We start from the raw sequence: 18,423 nt of genomic DNA, 5'->3' as shown, positions 1-18,423 counted from the left end.
GTGCTCAGAGTACTGTGCCCATGGCTGGACCACGATGAGAGCAGCGTCTCAAGGCTAAAACCCACTTTCGTCTTGCCTGTGTGCCAGAACCAAGGCACAACGCTGCAGTCCTAGATTTCCCTGAAGCCATGTTGTACTACTGGGAACATCTCTGCTGCAGTCATCAGTTAACTTCTGTGTTGTTTAACTGTAGATTCTGACTGCCGTAGCAGCGAGGTAAGTTAGCGCCCGCAGTGCCCCGTGGGCACCTTAAGCTGCTGTGGTTAAGCTTGGGCAGCAGAAGGTGGCAAGTGCTGGCTCCACGACAGCCTAAGCCCGGGGAACTGCTGGCTGCTGTAGGGCTGTTCTCTTGCTCTCCTCTACCTGTGGCTTTGTGATCCGGCACCCTCCCTTGTGCAGTCTCTGGTCCTTGTCTGACCTTGGGTTGAGCCATTTCAATATGTTAATCGAGCTGTTATACTGCAGCCAGCAATCTAATGTGGTTTCACAGCAGCTTAAACCAATATAAACACACTTTAAAATGCATTGGATTAAAACAGGTTTGCTTATGTAAACTGGGTTGTTCTCAACTGTCCCAAAACCCATTTCCATAATCTTGTGCACAGCTGCTGGAAAAACTTCTCTGAATTATTCTTACTCCTTCAGTTAAGGTACGACCTGAATATTTATTTGGATTTCAGTGTATCATAACCTTAGAATGGCACTCTGGTAGCTACTTTCCCTCCTTCCTTAAATGAATACCTTTCTCTAAACACCTCAGGAGTTCTCTCATACAGTAATTGTCTCTCTTACGTATTCCTCAGGTAATAACAAGGGTCCAAAGGGGGTTTTTTGTGGTGTTTTCTTCCCCGCCCCGCTCTTAATCTCTGCATATGAAATTGAAATACCTCTCTGTGGCTTGTCCAGACTCAAACTTCTGATACGTGTTTGTAACTCACTACTGGTGTGACTGGCTCTGAATGTAGTTTGTGACCATATGCTACATGTTTATCGATGTTGTAGCACCCTGCAGAGCTCTGCACTTGCCTGAGGCATCAGCTGGCACAAGACTGTTTTCCTGCAACTGGTTCAACATGCTGCTTTACTTGTGATCTGTATGGCAAGAGCATATAGGTGCCTTGGTTCAGTGGCCAGGTCTTGATTTATTGCATGTCGGTTTAAATATGTATTTGACCTTGCATCAGAGAGGTTGTGGTCATCAAAGGAAGTGGAGGATTGAGGGTGAGAGATCAAAATAGCAGTAAACATGGGATGTGTAACACCTTAATGCAGCTGTATGCTGATAGAGCCCTGCGGTATGTCTTTTGTGGTGGGTGGTCCTCTGTCCTCTTGAATGCTGGGCCATGAAGCACAGCCAGGTGATGAGCATTCCTGGTGCTGGGAGCGAGCCTCCTGCCTGGGAAGGCTCGCATGCAGTCTTGCTCCGAAACAATATGGGTTTGACAGTCAGACTGTAATTATTATATTACTGCTGACAGCTCTGTTTATGACCAGGACACATGCTGACACGTGCAGTCCGTAGGTATATACATACTGGCCTTGCCTTGAAGAAGCTGAAAGTTGTAAAACTGGTATATGCTCCACAGTACAGTGCTGCCGACACGGGTGGGGAAGCTGCTGGTTGTGAGCTTGGCCAAAGCTGTTGTGATAGGGACAGAGCTGCTCTGTGGCTGAAGGTTACACCACACTACTTCTTGACAATGCTTCTATTTATATGTTGCCTTCACTCCAGTTTCGGACCAGAGCCTAAATATATAGAATGAAGTGGCCTGTTTCCATTGTGTGGTGTTGGTTGTTTTGTCTTAATAAAGTAAACATTAGCAATATTCTTAGCTAGTTCTGCCAGCCTTTCCATTACTGCAGTCTATTTCCAGAGGCTTTGAACTTCACAACAACAACAACAAAAAAGGCAACAAAAAAGATGATTCTTTTGATGGGGACTTGGCACAGAGGGTTTAGACGGAGCAGACTAAAACAGAAATCTCCCTTCTTTTCCTGCTTCGTGCTTAAATAGAAATAAAATGCCCTCAGAGTGCCATTCCTTTAATGAGTGATAATAAGTTGCTATACAGGGAATGACTGGGATCACAGCAGGCAACAGCAAATACGAAAGCTTCATGTTAATTTTTGTGTGATGAATCTTGCTGGGGGAAATAGTGAAGAGAAAGGAGGACTGTTTTGCAGGCTTGTGAGAGGTCCTGTTTTCCCATGAGCTGTGCAGCATGCCCAAAAAGGTCTTACTCTCCCACACACCTGTCGTAGCTTCATCTTGGTATCGCTTCATTTGCAGCCACCCTGCTACGAGCTGGCAGCCTGCATTCGTGCCGCGCTGGGGCGTTGGGGCTTCCAGTTCCACTTGCTTTGAAGCAGGTAGAGACATTGTGTAGCAAAGGCTGTTTTCTGCCCCAGGAAAGACTGGTTTCTCATCATCACCGCTACAGTACTAACCGGGAATCATTCCTAGTTACATACATGTGTTTATTTCTGATTATTTTTGGTGGGGTGAGCTGCCCTGACCATCATGTGCAGTTCGTATTGTCTTTTAACTCCCTGTTTTGCTTGAAAAGCTGTCCCAGAGCTTTGCTGCTTTAATGACTGGGGTTTTTTTACAAGCCTAAGTGGAATCATGGCCCATGCAGCTTTTTTGCTTTTTTTTTTTAGTTTCTGTATTAATATAATCCTTTATAGAATCATAGAATCATTAAGGTTGGAAAAGACCTCTAAGATCATCGAGTCCAACCGTCAACCCAACACCACCATGCCCACTAAACCATGTCCCTAAGCGCCACATCTACACGTCTTTTAAATACCTCCAGGGATGGGGACTCAACCACTTCCCTGGGCAGCCTGTTCCAATGTTTAACCACTCTTTCAGTAAAGAAATTTTTCCTCGTGTCCAATCTAAACCTCCCCTGGCACAACTTGAGGCCATTATCCTTAATGTATTTACTTTTCTTCCATGGTGCTTGCTGTCAATAAATATATCGTGAAGGAATTATATTTCCTTCCGGCCTTTGTTTACCTTGGCTAAATAAGTTGTTACTTAAGTCTCCTCTCGTGATGTTGTCCTGCCTCGTAAGTCACTCCTGTGCACTCATTCTCTGCAGCAGCTCCAGTTAAATCCATTTTCTTGAACTTGATGGGTGAAGTGACACACAGCACTACAGGTGAGGTCTTAGCATGCAAGGAGATTACTGCTTTGCGTCTCTGAAAGTACTTTCTTGATGCATTTTAGGCTTCCAATCTGCCTTTCTCATGGCTGCTTCACACTGTGACTGACTTGATGCATCCAGTTCTCTCTTCCTTTGGTGTTCTCCCAGTGATAAGCTGCCCTTTGTAGGAGTAGTATTTGTTAATTCTCATACATGCACACTCTGTATTTTTAACTGCATTTCCCTTCTAGTCTTCAAGGTTTTTCAGCTTTTCTGTGTGATGTCCTGATCTTCCTTTATATTGCTGCTTCCCAGCTTGCTTTCCTCAGCATCACACTTTCTTTCAGGTTTCTCCTGAGGAATTTTGGACGTTAACTATGCAATAGGGTCAGTGCCTGACAGGCTCTGTTGTAACTTGCTTCCAGCTTTCACCTCCCTGCTCACTGTACTGTCCTCTCCCTTTCAGACATGTCCCCGTTTACCTTAACATGGGAATGATGGAGTACACGGTTAATTACCAGTGGGGTGACCCTACTAAAATAGGCCAGACAAAATAATAGATCTAACCTACTTAAGAACTGAGTGTCTTGTTGAAGGAAGACATCAGGGTGGGGATTTGTTTGCTTCAGTGGAGATAATACTGGTTTTGGCACTGTCAGGACGCCTGCCTGTCTTCCAGCCGCTACTGCAAATGTGTGTAGGCCTCGTATAGGCTTGTGCCACATCTGCCAGCTCAGCACAGGGGCCAGGGATGCCTTGGCACCCCAACGGCACGATGTGCCTGTGTCTCCGCAACTGAATCTCTTTCCGAGCTACTGTAGCGCAAACTGGCAAACCTCTCCTGCGTTTTATAGTCTTCTGTTGGTCTCCATGTCTTCAGCTGTGCTGTCTCTCACTTGGTTTGTAAAGACTTGTGTGTTGGTGAGGCCAAACTAGAAAGTCTATTTCTGGTATTTATTTTCTCCCTTCTTAAATATAAGTACTGCTTCCTGTCCTCGCGCCATTTGATATTCACTTGATAGGCGGGTTGAAAAGTCTTCCTGTCCTGTCTCCTTGTACTCCCTGCTTGCTTGTTTTATCCCCGCTCTCCTTTTTTCCACTTTTTGAATTTGTACGTGTGTCGGTCTCAAAGGAGTGGATAAATTCACGTTTTATCAGTTTCTGCTTTGTTTCTCTTGCTGACGTGGTAACTCTCTCTCTCCTGCACTCATTCCGTCACTCACCCTGCCTTCACTCTGGTGTTTATCATCGTTTCGGAAAACTGTTCCGGGGTTGTCTCATTATATTTGCAGGCAAATTCACTTTGATACTGGCTTCTAAAAATCCGTCCCTAGCTGTGCTTAGGTTAGATGTTGCATTAGTCTTCTCTTCTTCAGTTTGTCTGTGTCACTTGGTAAACTGCTTGTGTAAAGAGGAAATGGTGAAGAAGCTACAGAAACCCCCTCAAGAAGTTAATGCATAGGCTCTGGTAACCAAGGAAGATCATGTAATTCTTCTTCTAAACAGCCAAGTGTTACGACTATCAAAAGGCAGAAGTTTCTGACTGGAAAATTTTTTTATGGTGAGGTTTTAAGCTGAGCACACAAACTGTGTGGCCATTGACAAGATAAGTTTTCCATGCCAAAAAAAGAACCTTCTCCTTCTCAGAGTAGTACTCCAAAACAAACATGGGAAATTGTGGGTGTCCTGAATCTAATGGTGTACTGGTCCCTACAGCTGAGATCAAGGCAGCTTTCACTGCGTGGTTGCCTCATGGTATATACTCATTTTCTTGTGCAAACTGTTAAAGGTTTTTATTGCTTGCTCACTACTGAGTAACCTTGAGTAACCTGCTATTTCTGGAAATAAATATCAAGTGCTGTAAAACTGATTTCCTTCCAGAGAAAAAGCAATCGAGGCCTGTAACGCTGAGAGTTTTACGCGTGCACGTGATGCAGTCGGGGCCTGGGGAAGGTGAAGAATACCTTCCCCGGCAGGGCTGTCAGAACTTCCCCCTGAAGTCACAGCCCTTCACCCTCTGCTTGGCCATGGGAGAGGACCTGCTGCCTCATGTGGAGAGGGGAGGGAGGACAACTGTCCCGGAGGAGTAATGAAAAGGCCATGTGTAACACAAATTGCTGTGGTGCCGGTGCCAAAACTGAAACTTCTCAAGGTGAGAGGACACCACGTGTGAGGAGCAGAGGCGCTCCGGTTCTCCTTGAGATGAAGCATCTTCTGCTGCTGCTTCAGGAAGGAAAGAAACTGAAATTTTGCAGCTCTGTCCAGAAGAACCGCAAAGGGAAAAAGTCAAGATATAGAGGGGGAGGGCAAAGCAGGGGGAAGGGCTTTAATAGCTGTGGGTACACAAGTTCGGACACCTGAGTTTCTCAGAAAAAGATTTGTCTTATTCCAACTGTAGTGCTTTTTCAGTCTCCTTCGTTCTTGCAGTTGTTTATCTGAAAGAGAATTTTTTGGGGGGATAATAGTACTAACAATTTTAGATAGGTATAAGCAAGATGTGTTACAGAATCTGCAGCTCATTGGAGTTGGGTGCCACTGTCAGGCGGACAGGGAACAGAGCCCAGCCGGGTCGGGGCATTTTGCCACGGCAGCTCACCCACATCGTGGGCTAGTGCGGTCAGGGATGGAGGCAGGTGAGGAGCAGGGCTGGAGGGTGTTGAGGAGATAGGAAAAATAACCCAGGCATGGGGGTGATCAAGCGCCAGGAGTCAGCTGAGTGTGGGGAGGGCTGTCAGAGGGCTGAGGAGGAGTGGGGGCACAGCCTTGCCGGCGAAGGCACCTGAGGAAGGACTGGGAACCCCTTCCACGGGAAACCCCCAAAGTGCATGGAGAGACCTTGGCTGGTGACGGGGTGTTTGTGCTGGGGGAGGCTAGAGCTACAGAGGTACTGGAGGGAGAAAATACCTTGGTCCTGCTGGTAGAAGAGTCTTGGTTTCTTTGTGCTGCTACTTCACCTCACCCTATTTCTGATAATTTAGGTGGTCTTGCTTGTCCAGATGTAAGATAACAAAAGAGATTTGGAGTGTGACCTCTCTGGGAGTCCAGAATTAGCCAGCCACAGCTGCTGTGCAGTGGTGCAAGGGCTTAATTTTTAAAGAGCAGTTTGTTATAAAAATGTCAGGTTTTCTAGACTCTAAACCACAAAGTGTTGATGACTGGGGATGTCCCTGGTAAGGAGGGGTGGGAGAGAGAGATGAAGATAAATGAAGTTGCAGAGCAACTCCCTTCCCATCAGTCCAGGTGCTACTGTTTTCTTGTGAACATCTATCCTTCCTCTTTCTCTCCCCTGTTGACCAGAAAGGGGTGCTTTGCCTGACCCTCCCTTCTCCTGCTCTTCATCTGTGCAGAGAAAATGAATTTGAGGAAGCAGGTTGGATGGGGGCATGGAGGAAGAGGAGCGTTGCACAGGAAGCTTCAGTATTTTTCTTCATGTGACTGTTCTGGGGAAAATGGCCTACATATTTCTGCTCTGGTCTATCAAAATCATCCGCTACACTTCTAAAGGAATGTCACTTAAAAAGGGAAGCGGCAGTTGCGGTGTCTATAATCAACTTCTCACCACTTATGGCAGCATCTTAGATGAAAACAGAATGGCTTTCTCTTCAAATTCTATCCCAGAATTCTACTTCTTTCAGTATTCTGACTCTCTAATCCATCCTGCTCCCAGAACAAAGGGATTCACCTGATATAAAGACATATTATTTTCCATTAACAAACGTGGAACCACTCCATTTTCTGAATGGATTAAAAACTAACAGACCTCTGTACCCGAAGACCACAGTTATTTTATTAAAAGTGAGGGGAAAAGGGGAGTAGGACTTGGTAGATGTCTTTGGCAGAAAATAAATTAATCAAGGAGACTAAACTCCTAAATTAAAGTTACAAATATAAAAAAAGTGGATTTAGCATCTCTTGACAAGGTGTGGAAAGAAGAGTGAAAGTTCCACCACCTGCAGTATCTGTTTCCATCCTTTACTTAGAAGTAAACATGGTTAAGAAAAAAGTGGCACATGAGGTCATCTGCCAGCTCTCCTGCCACACTTTTTTTTTTTTTAAAACAGTAACTTGACAAGGTGTGGAAAGAAGAGTGAAAGTTCCACCACCTGCAGTATCTGTTTCCATCCTTTACTTAGAAGTAAACATGGTTAAGAAAAAAGTGGCACATGAGGTCATCTGCCAGCTCCTGTGCCACTTTTTTTTTTTTTAAAGCAGTAATCAACCCCGTACCTGGCAACCTTGGCTCTTAGACATTCAGAAATTCCAGATGAATGGCTCCGCATCACACGTGCAGCAAGTCCAACCTGTTTGAATGCACTGAAATTCCTATGCATGTGTGGGTGAAATGTGCATGGATGATAAAGCCCTGCATTTAGGACATGCAAGTGTCAGCAGCTTTTGCATCAGACCTGCCCTTTTCCCTCTGCCCTCGAAAAAGAGGGAAGAACCTATTCATTTTTGAAGTCTTTAAAGAGCGACCATGCCAATCCATCCTTGTGAATGAAAGGAGTGACTCTGTTTCTGTGTTTCAACTCAACTACAAGTAAAATAAGCAGTTAGGCTCTTCAGTCTTGTTAGCTATTAAAAATGCTTTAAAATCCTTTATGGTTTATCATAATAGTGGCTGTTCATGTTGATTATATGGGATTACGGGTCAGAAATCACTCCTGAAGGGGTTTAGACTTTAGGGAAGGGGAGAGGTGAGGGAAACTGATTTGTTCACTTCTAAACTATAATTTGCAGAAGACAAACCTGAAAAGGCAAATCTTGTTGCTTGTGGGTGTGGTTGGGATTTTTATTTGTCAAGTCCACCCCCTCCCCCTACTCCTTTGTAATTAAGTCTCTATCTTAATGGATGTGCTCCGAAGCCCTTGATAATGCTCTGGTGCTTCTTAAAATGTATGCTATAGAGCCCAGGGAGATGAAATATATTTAAGGAGAGACTGATAAGGGTCTTCCAGAAGGTACATGATTAATTTTAAAGCCTTCAGCTTCAATCCAGTGCCCATAAGTGAAGCAATAAATGCGCAAACATAATTTAATAGCATACATGCAGAGTTTCCGTCAAACAAATCTTGCAGCAAATTATTTGTCTGTGCATTGCATTAACCTGGTTAACTTTGCCTGAGTCGATCTAAGGAGGGCTCAGCTCTCCTTTCCAGCAGTGGAGCTGTGGGAACAGTAACCACAGAGGGACAGTGACAAGCAGCTGTCTTTAATCAGCAGAGCTGTTTGCAAAGTGGGCTTCTCTCTCTGGCATAATGAGTGATTTCTGACTTCTGTCCCTCGGGTTTTCCTGTGCCGCCAGGCACTTTCTGCACGCTCTGGGAATTTTGCATGGCAGCTCCAGCACCTCAGTCAGTTTGCAGAGGAGAGGGAGGAAAAAACATTCAGTGTTTGTAAATTCAGTGTGATAACAAGTTAAATTACTGCTCATAAAAGTGAGGGAGTGTACTCAATGAAGTCTAATGCAGTCAAGTGGCATACAAACTTTTCCCAGACATTTAGCTTTGTCACCAAATTTCAGGGCCTTTCTTGGTTTGGTCAAAGACTTGAATAAACTTTTAAAGGCTCCTGCCCCTTCCCACCCCACTGGGAACTGGAATTACTCAGATAAAATCCTCTTCTGCAGTAGCAGGGTTATGCCAAAGTTTCACGTTTGTAGGATACCACTACACCAAATACTGTTTGGTAAAACCAGCTGCCCTATGGTAGGCTACTTAGTTCAGAGCAGAAGAGGAAGAAGAACAAACTTTTTTGTCTCCTTCATGCAAAATTATGATCTTTGAGCTTTTTGTATATAGATATGTGAAACACAAAGGAGTCTTTGTCAGGTGAGGAGTTACTTTTGTATTGGATAACAATACAAAAGAAATCTTGGAAAATACCAGAATTTCCAGGTACTAAATTCTATGTCCAGAAGCGAACACTTGAACTATGGTTTTTAGAAGTGAATGTACAGAAGGCGGTAGGGATGTTAATGAAATTGCTTAGAAATCTCCCACCTACGGAATTTAGCATAATTTTGGTAGCTTAAAGTCCTTCCTTTTCTTAGTTCCTTTCTTGCCTTCACCAAACCTTCTTCTGAAGACTAATTTGTTTTTCCCTTCCTTTGTCTCCCCGCCACCCCCTTTCATTTCTTTAGGTGGTTTCTTGTAATGTTGTGGGGGATTCCGTTAAATTTGTTGTCACTGTCTCACATACTTCGCCCGTGGCTGGAGAAGGTCAGTCGTACAGCGTGAAGTTGTCTCCACTTCACTTGCAGGTAAAGTGTTAAGTGTTTTCTCTCTCTTTTTCCTTTTGTTACCTCTCATCCCGCAGCTGAGCTGAACCTCCTGTTTGCAAAATGCATACAAACTCACGTTAATTCCAGTAAAACATTTGATAATATTACAGTTTCCGTCTGGGGCAAGTGATAAATTCATAAATTAAGCCACCTGTTTAGGAGACTGTGGATAAATAACACGTTGGGTAGACTACTCGGATGTATAGAACAATACTCTTTTTTGACTGGCATGCACTCTCGAAGCTTAAGTAACTTCTGCCTTCTTAGACTGTCACTTTGAATTTACTTACTCAGAAACTGGTATCATTCTTCTTTTGGCGAGCCTTAGTGTGGAGCTTGACCTACAATTTCTTTACAAGACACCAGAACACTCTCCAGTAACTGCTTTCCTATCCACAGCTTCAGCTCTATGTGAAAGACAAAGGAGAAGATGTCAAAGTTGAGTGGTTCCTTGTTAACGCCGATGAAACCAACTTTGAAATCCAGCAAACAGTACAGGAGGTCAGTCAGTAAGTTTTATTTGTTGTAATGGTAGAGAAGATGGGTCTCCATCCCTTCGGTGTAAAACCCAGTGTAATGCTTTAGGTTAGCAGTAGAAGTGTCTAGAGCTAAGGTATCTGGTGGGGCTGGAAGAGCTGAAACAAAAATGCCCGTTCCTTTCTGCTGGCTGCCTTCGGTGGAAGTGTGGAGCAGTTACCTGTCAGCAGTGCTGTCTTGAACTGCTTAAGTGACATCTGCTGTGGCTCATCCATCAAAACCCTACATCTCTGAAATCTAGGAGCATTTCTCAAGATTACCGAAGCATTAAGATAAATCAAGTTTGTACTTGACAGACAAATGACTTGGCAAACATTTTTCATCCAAATTCAAAGGTGTGAAAAATGTCTGTTCCTAAATACCTTCTCTCAGAGCACTTCTAAAATAACAAAAAACCCCAATTGTAATGATATTCCCATCAAAGTAATTACAAAGTTGCCCCTTCCTTAAATAAATTTTGAAATCTGGCAACAATAGTTCAGAAACAGCTCTGAAAAAAATACAATTATTTAAGGAAATGATGGATCATCTAAAAATATCTTGATGCTTTTGAAATTGCACCTTATCTGAGTGTATAAACACTGATTCATTGGGGTTTTTTTATTGGGACATCCACTGAAAGAGTTTCTTCATGGCTGAGGCTTTCTTCTGCCTTTGACACTTCACAATTATATTTTTCTTGGCACAAACGTGGTGACTTAAGCCTTTCTTACAACAGTGGGCGAACACTTGCTTGTGTTTTGTGAAGTTGGTTTTCTGACTGAAGGCCTCGTTAAAAAATAGGTTTGTTGTATACTAGAGCTGCTTCTAAAGACCTGTACTGAGTGACCTAGAATCATAATAATTTATTGCCACAGTTTTTGTACACAAAAATGTGAAACTCATAACTAAAGACAGACAAGTCTTTTGAAATGTGTTTTAATGTAGATTTTACTGTGCGTGCACAGCAGCGTAAAGGACCTTCACGTGTTGGGGTGGCATGCGGATTATCCACATATTGAACAGTCATTAAGTACTTACTGGCAAATGCAGATGACTCTGGTACAGTCACTGGACTTCACAACCTGCTTTTTGAGAGATGCCTGAGTCCAGAGTTGCAAAGGAGTTGTAACTTGCTGTGTTTTGCCTGCATTTTTGAAATGAGCCTGTTAAGTTCTTAATAGCTAAGGGCTTTATTTTCACTTTGAAGTTTCTATTAGCACTTAGGGAAGAGGGGAGGCAATAAACAAAGAGCTAAAAGCTGTGAGCAACCTACACCTCGGAAATTGCTTCAGCTCCTAAACTTAAATGTCAGCTTTTGTGTCTTGTTTTTTTCCTCTTTTGGAAGCAATATTGTATGTACAAATAAATACCTTTAAGTGCTTGTGATTATCTACACAGTGGTTTTGTCATCAGTCAGACAAGGTGGATATAATAACCTATTTTCTGTTTATAATAGTTGGGTGAACCTGAGTTGTGTTTGGCAACCTGGCTGACTGGCAGGGCTTGGGTTTGCATGTGGTTGTGCTACTGTGACTTCATGTGGTGGTGTGCCCCAAGCTGGCCACGGTAGCTGGCTGTACGCCCCTAGCCCATGTCAAACCCCCAGTAAAACGTGTTGTCTTAAGCCTTTTTGGTTGGCAGTTAAGCCATTATGCCTCGCCTTGTGGAGGGTGTCATGATGGAGCATTACTTCCCAAGTAAGGATGGCTAAAAATGAGGTTGGGCTGACAGGAGGCTCCTCAACCAAACCACTTTCCAAATAACTGTGGAAACATCAGAAAATACCTATGAGTAGAAGTCCAATGACTATTGTGGGCTGTTGTTACCATTAAATAACAAATGTCAGATTAGGTTCATGGCAAAACGAGGGGCAGCTGGGATTTTACAATTTGACGGTGTTCTTCATCAAACAGTGGTTGGGTAAGGGCAGGGGAGGCAATTACCTCCAAAACAGTGAAAACTAACCACAATTTGTCTGCTTATTTAAATAACGTAAGTAATGAAATTACTGAAACTGAGGCTTTAGACAGCCTAATTTACTTTAATTTTTTTTTAAAGTAGAAGAGTACTATCTGCAAGTTGCAAAAATGTGCCACTGCCTCTTTCCTTGGCAGTTGTTTGAGGGAGCACGGTGTGAACAAAGCAGAGTTTCTGTGGGACTGGTCGATGCTGTTGTGCATTTTGAACCGTAGCGACCTGTCATCAAAGGGCAGTTAGGTAAGAAGGCGGTGAAACAGGATTTCTGTACACAACATTCCTGGGATTTTTTTCGAAACACCCTAAATGTTTCTGTAACACTTGGGTAATTGGGAAAGGGCTGTTACTCCAAATCTGTTTGACCTGTTGTGCAAGCTGCAAGCATACCTTCAGGAGCGCAGAAGTCATTGCACGATCATTCTCCTACACCTAAGAAAGGACCGAGGCTTTTGAAACGACAGATCGCCTCTCCTGCCAAGAGCTCTCTGTAACAGAGGAGCATGGTGCAGGGTGTCCAGGGTGGCAGAGCAAAGCCTGTGCTCTGCCCCATTCGCAGAGATGCGGTTGTTTGAGGCTTGAGCTGTTACTGCCTCGCGGCTTCGCTGGGCTGCGTGGCTGCACCAGCGTGGGTCAGGTAGCGCTGAAAGCTGGTGGTGCGCAGCCACAGTGTTATCAAAGCAATCTACCAGGATTAGGCCTTCAGTCCCCCACTTGATCTCCATGTTGGTGCAAATTGGGTGTCCTTGTCATCAGTGCACCTTGTCTTTGCAGCAGGGCCTTGTTTGTTGGCCATGGCACTCCAGTTGTAGGCATGCTCCCGTCAGCCAGCAGCATGCAGAAGGGTACCTTTTTTCTGCTTTGTGTGATTATTGCATTCTCCAGCTATTCTGTATCTGCATCTGTAAATCAGTTCCCTTTCTTTTAAAGTCTTGTTCTGTAATATTAAAGTCTCTCAGGTGTGGTATCAGGTGAGAAAGGATGGATGAGTCCTCTGTTGTTTAGGTCAGATCTTTGTCTCCTACTTCAATCTTTTCTTTAGAAAAGAAACCTCACTGAGATTTCTCCTGTGCTACCTTCAGAGCAGTTGGGTATCAGACTGCCCTTTCTGTGATAGCTTAATTTAAAAATCCACTCCCTGTAGGCAACTGAGCAGAAGAGACTTTCTGAGGAGTGTGACGTGGGAAGCAGGCTTCTCCAGGAGAACAGAGAGGGCAGGGGCGGTTCACCGTCTTCATACACCTTACAATTAATTGTGTGAAGCTACATGTGTAAGCAAAATCTGTGGTCTGTTCTGATCCCTCAGAGATAGTGGTGCTAAGTGCAGATTGCCATGAGATTTTTGAATGGACAAATGTACGAGTCAGTCCCCCAGAGCAGCATGACTGTCTGTCCTTACAGTGCACTTTTCAGCAAGGTTGAAGACCTCCAAGAGATACTATAATATTTTTTTCAGTGCAGCACAGGATTAGCTGCTTCTCAGCTGTTGCAAGCCAGCGTAACTCCCATTGAATCAGTGGAACAGTGCCAATCTGCTTATCTGATAACCTGATCTGTGCTCTCAATGGGGTGCAAAGCAGTAAAAAAACTTTAAAACACCATCATAAGATATAAACTGTTAATGAAACTTCTGTTTTTGTGGCTAATAGCTGTGCCTTCCTAACTCTCAGAACAGCATGTGACTTTTTCAGTGTCTATTTCTAGTTTTCCTTTAATGCATAATATAGAAATTTAAGCAATTATTTGCATGATCTCTTGTTACATTTTGTTGTTGGCAACAGAAACCATGTCTCTCTCTGTCAAAGTTAATGTTCAATAGCTTTGGTGGTTTAGATATACCAAATTAATTTTTGCTTTAACTTCTTTCTTCTGCGTTTTGAGAAGCATGATTGTTTGTTTCCTCTTAGGGACAGACAGCAGGGACATGTGCAATATCTGAAACGCTCAGAGATGTTTTGAAGAACCTCTTTAGCTCAGTTTCTCCATCTGTAGTGTTGAGTACGAGGCCTACAGATATAAAGGAGGTTCAGGTAAGTCTTATTCCTACCTAAATCTTTTGAGAAGTGTCCTTCTGCTTAGTGTTTTTATTATACATTCATGACTCACAAATGAGAAAGTTTAACACCGTTCGGTGATCAGAAACAGCTGGAACGCATTCTTTAAAACAACATAGCCTTTGGCAGTGAAGGCTTTGTGATCATAACTCCCGTGTGGCTACCTGTTGATGTTATACCCTGTTGCATGTCTGCTTCCCTATGTTGATGTGACAGAAGTTAAAGGTATTTTGTATTTGCATGTGTGCAACCCCTCTTGTTCTGCTTGCTTTTCACAGAATGTACAGAACATAAGCCTTCTCCCTCAGGGCACTAGTCCGCCTAAACCTCCAAGGGCTCATGAACTCAAACTGCTGGTAAAGAACATCGCAGTAAACCTAACTGATCACAGTGCTGCAGGTAACGTAGCCCATGCGATGCTGCTCATTTTCAGACAGGGTTGGGATTTTTTTCCTTTCGGCTGAAATCATTTGGAAGTTCTGGGTTACAACCTTCTCTCAAAAGAAGATGTAAGAAATTGCTGTACTCTGAGAAACAGACTTAGTCATGCTTGTAGAAAACTGTGTATGTTTTGGTTTATTTAAGTATTTAAACATCTTGATCTTCTCGTACACAAATCCATCATTGTTGAAAACAAATTGAAATGAGCATATTTATAAAGTTGGTTGATTATTTTCTGGGTTTTAGTTTTAATTTCTAAAAGTTATCACTTTGAGTGTACCCAAGATGAGGAGCTCAATCCAACTCTCCATTAACTGCTAGCAGTGACACTGGTTTGGTTCAGTATTACCTTATTTTTACAGCTGCTTTTCTTTACTTTTGAGCAATTTGCTGATTTATCTAAAGCACTTCTCTATGTAAACTCTCCTCAAAAGTGGTGTTCTGTCGTAGGGGATTTTTTCCCCCTAATAAAGTACCTCTGCGGGTAGGGGAGGAAGTACCTCTTGCAAGCGGAGAATGAAGCCAAAAAGGAGGTCACTGCCTAGTGAAGTTGCACTGTTGGTTTTGGAAAGAAGCACCAAGCCCATCTAGCAAGTATTAAGACTTCTTCAAGTGCACCTGCATCACTGATTGAGGCACGAGCAAGCATATTTCAGATTTTGTCAGTGGAAATAAAAATTTGAGGCTCTGTTATTTATGGTCACTAACAATTCCGTCACAGTCTTTTTAATGGAAGCTTGTGGCTGCTAAATTGGGCAAGGCACTAGTTTTGGATAAATACATCCTACTTGCTATACTCCTTTTCTCAGTTAGATGTAATAGGTTTGCTAATTTGCTAATGCTGCTTTGCTCATCCTGTTTGGAAGTGATTCCCCTGTAACTTTCTGCAGACTTTTTTAAAAACAAACTATTTTTATAGCAGTTCTGGAACTTTTCACAGCGAAATGTCCTATATAAATAAAACTGTGCTGGAAACTGTAGATTGCAGGAAAACCTCATTCAGAATTTGTTATTACGCTACAATTTTGTAGTGCAAACTAAGCTTTTCAAAAGAGCAGATTTTTGGCCGCCTTTAAAACTCATGAGATGAGATACCTTTACGTGCATACAGTGCATGCAACAGAGGATTCATCTTACGGGAAGCCTCTCTGCCCCCTCCCTGAAAATGCGAGGAAGAGGGGACAATTAATGTGCTCTACTTCGGGAACCCAGATACTGAGAGGCAAAATCACCATTTGCTCTTCTAAAAGGAGATGGAGGGAATTTTGCTCGTTCCCTAGCAACTCTGGGAGTGTAAATGCTTTGGAACGGAGTATGAGAAATAAAGCTTCTTAGTGGGGTTTAGCTGGTACACTCGAAATCCAGTGGAAGTACTGCACAGCTGGGAAGACGCTAGCTTCTGAACATAGCTTGCTGCCTTTTAGTTATTGTTCCCTTCCCTTTTCCTGGCCTTGTCTTGCAGCAATAATTAATTATCCTGTTGCAACTCTGAGACTCAATAAGAGTGTGCAGTATTGCAGGCTAACCTGCATAGATACATAGAGGGTTGGGGAGGGGCGGTTTGTCTGTCTTGATCATTATCATCCTATAAACCATGGGTGCTAACATGGTTTACCAAGAGCTTGTGGCTTTCCTGTAGATAAGTTAGTTCAACTGCTGAGTAACCAGTAGCAGAACTGGCCTCTGCTTATGGGCTGTGCCCGTTTTTATCTCCTTAGTTTGTGTATGTAAACAAAGATTATCCTAGATTTAGTACTTTGTGGTGCACAGTGTATCATCTGGGGCAAAAGTTGATTTCTGCTGCTCAGGAAAAAAATTGTTAGTTGTGTACACCAGGGTGTGTGAGGCAGAAATGTGGAAATACCCTGTTCCGTATCAGTCGGTCAGTGGCTCCAGTGTAATTTCCAGCAGAGCTATACAGGTGTTTCTGTCCAGGGCTGCTGAGCTCTGCTGGCAGCAAGAGCAGGCTGCAGAGACATATGGCTGGGTTAACAGAAAACCGCCCCAGGTTCGTTAACTCAGCCTCAGCCTGCTGTGAAAGCAGCTAAACTACTTACTCCGGGGTTAGCTCGGAACCCAAATAAGCTGCGTGTACATAGTGCTTTGCCTCCTCTAATAACCTTGCCAGGCCCACGCTGCTTCTGTGCCTCAGATAGGGCTCATCCACAGCTCCGATGCACCACCAGAGGACTACTGAGAGTTGATGATAGTAAATATAAACCTAGATTCTGCTGGGGAACTGGAGGCGGCATATCTTTTGTTTGCTTTGCGCACAGTCCATACTGAGCTTTTTGCCGCTTTCCTTGATATTTTAGAACCCTGGGACTGAAATGGTTTCTGATGCTGTGAAAGCCATACAAAAGAAATTGTTTTAAGAGTAACACATTGTGCAAACTATTTCCCCTTGGAGCAGCAATGTAACTACTCTAATATGCCAATTTGCCACGCTATCAAATTCCAAGATCAAGGTAGAGATAATTCTGCACCAGTACTCTAAAATGCCATGGACTTGTTACAAACCGCAGTCCACAAAGCCATTGTTAATTAACACTACTGTCATCATTCACTTGCTAGCAGAAGCGGCTTGCTTTGATGTCCAAAGAAACCACTGTGACTGTGGCCAGTAGGAACATTGAAAACTTCTGTTTTTTTTTAAAGCAGCTGAAAACAACTTTACTCACTCCTCCCCTCGCACCCACACCGCCATCTCCTTGCTGTTCATTCTGTCTCCCCGTCCTTTTTGATCTTTTTATGCCTGCATTTTTTTGCTTCATGCCAGAATTTAAATCGGGTCATCGTGTTTCACGCTCTGTAGAACTGTGCATAGGACAATGGTGACCCAGTCTTGAGCGTCGCCATTAATGTAGGTGGTATACAAACTGGGAAGGAATTTATTCTGCGGCTGGGTGAGGAATTCTTTCCAATATTCTATTCAAAAGCACAGTATGTAAGGAAGGGGGTTCTTCGCTTTCTTTTGAGTAAGTGTGCCTCCTGGGGATGGAATATTAATAACTGGATATTGATTTTTCTTGCCCTGACAGGCAGCACAAACCTTGTGTGTATAGTTCAGTTGAATGACCCTATGCAGAAGTTTTCCAGCTCTGTAGCCAAAAATGCTGCAAATCCCTTTTGGACAGAAGAGTTTATCTTGTAAGTAACTTACCTAATGAGAATACTTTTATAGTAAAGCATCTTTTTTGACTTAAACTATTTTGAAATACGTCCAGTCGGGTGGCCTCAGAAATTCAGGATATCTAATTACACTCTGCATGGATATGAGATCAAATAGGTCTCTAGATCTTCCCTGGTAGATACCTGATTCTAGTAAATGACAGCAGTAACAGGCATAATAAATCACCCTGTTCTTTCATACGGTGCCAAAAAAAGTGTTAGCAAGGTTTTGAAGTTACTTTACTTTGAAAACTGCATTTGAGGAAATCTGATGTCTCTCCCTTCCCTCCCCTGAGTGGGAAATGTAAATGTGCAAAAAAATTGACCATCTAAAACAATGGTGGCTATGATTAAAAAGGGAGTGTAAAACTAGCCAGTTTTTTTTCTGTAGAACAAAAATAGGACTTTTGGGCAGCCTGCACGGTATTCTGTGATTCACACAGCTTCTGTAAATAAGGTCAAAAGTGAGCAGTTCTAAAGCTATTTTTATTTCCACTTTATAGCAGCAGAGCAGAAATATCTGGTAGCTTCTGTATTGTACGAGTTGAGGAAAGGGGAGTCACTGATGGCGGACTGGGTCAGAGGGATGTTTCTCTAGTGGCTTTAAACACACGCGCAGGCAGGCAGAAGCAGCTTCCCAGGGGAATGGGGTAGAGATGCTGCCATGCAACATACTGCAGATACTGCTTTCTTTTTTTTCTGCCAGATTATTAATGTGAGAGGCACTTCATGCACAGTGGAGTCTCTCTGGTTCTTTCTGTAGCTTTCGCCTCCCATCTCAGTTCTATTTCTCTCTCTCTCTAAAAATATATATTTCGGAGAGTAGTAT

At 43.2% G+C, this 18,423-nt stretch overlaps 1 protein-coding gene across 1 annotated transcript in view; it reads left to right on the top strand.

Moving 5' to 3' along the window:
- The window catches only part of C2CD2 (C2 calcium-dependent domain containing 2), a 42,706-nt gene that overhangs the window by 3,061 nt on the left and 21,222 nt on the right, over positions 1 to 18,423 (top strand). Inside the window, exons 3-7 of the mRNA XM_009328044.1 lie at positions 9,295 to 9,414; positions 9,835 to 9,936; positions 13,836 to 13,958; positions 14,261 to 14,381; positions 17,465 to 17,573. Coding sequence (XP_009326319.1) covers positions 9,295 to 9,414; positions 9,835 to 9,936; positions 13,836 to 13,958; positions 14,261 to 14,381; positions 17,465 to 17,573 — 575 coding nt within the window. The remainder of the gene's footprint in view (positions 1 to 9,294; positions 9,415 to 9,834; positions 9,937 to 13,835; positions 13,959 to 14,260; positions 14,382 to 17,464; positions 17,574 to 18,423) is intronic.

The sequence above is a fragment of the Pygoscelis adeliae genome, unplaced genomic scaffold, assembly GCF_000699105.1.
Source record: "Pygoscelis adeliae isolate BGI_AS28 unplaced genomic scaffold, ASM69910v1 Scaffold154, whole genome shotgun sequence".
Taxonomy (NCBI): Eukaryota; Metazoa; Chordata; class Aves; order Sphenisciformes; family Spheniscidae; genus Pygoscelis; species Pygoscelis adeliae.
The sequence above is the reverse complement of the archived record's forward strand: the minus strand, read 5'-3'. Positions and strand labels throughout refer to the sequence as shown.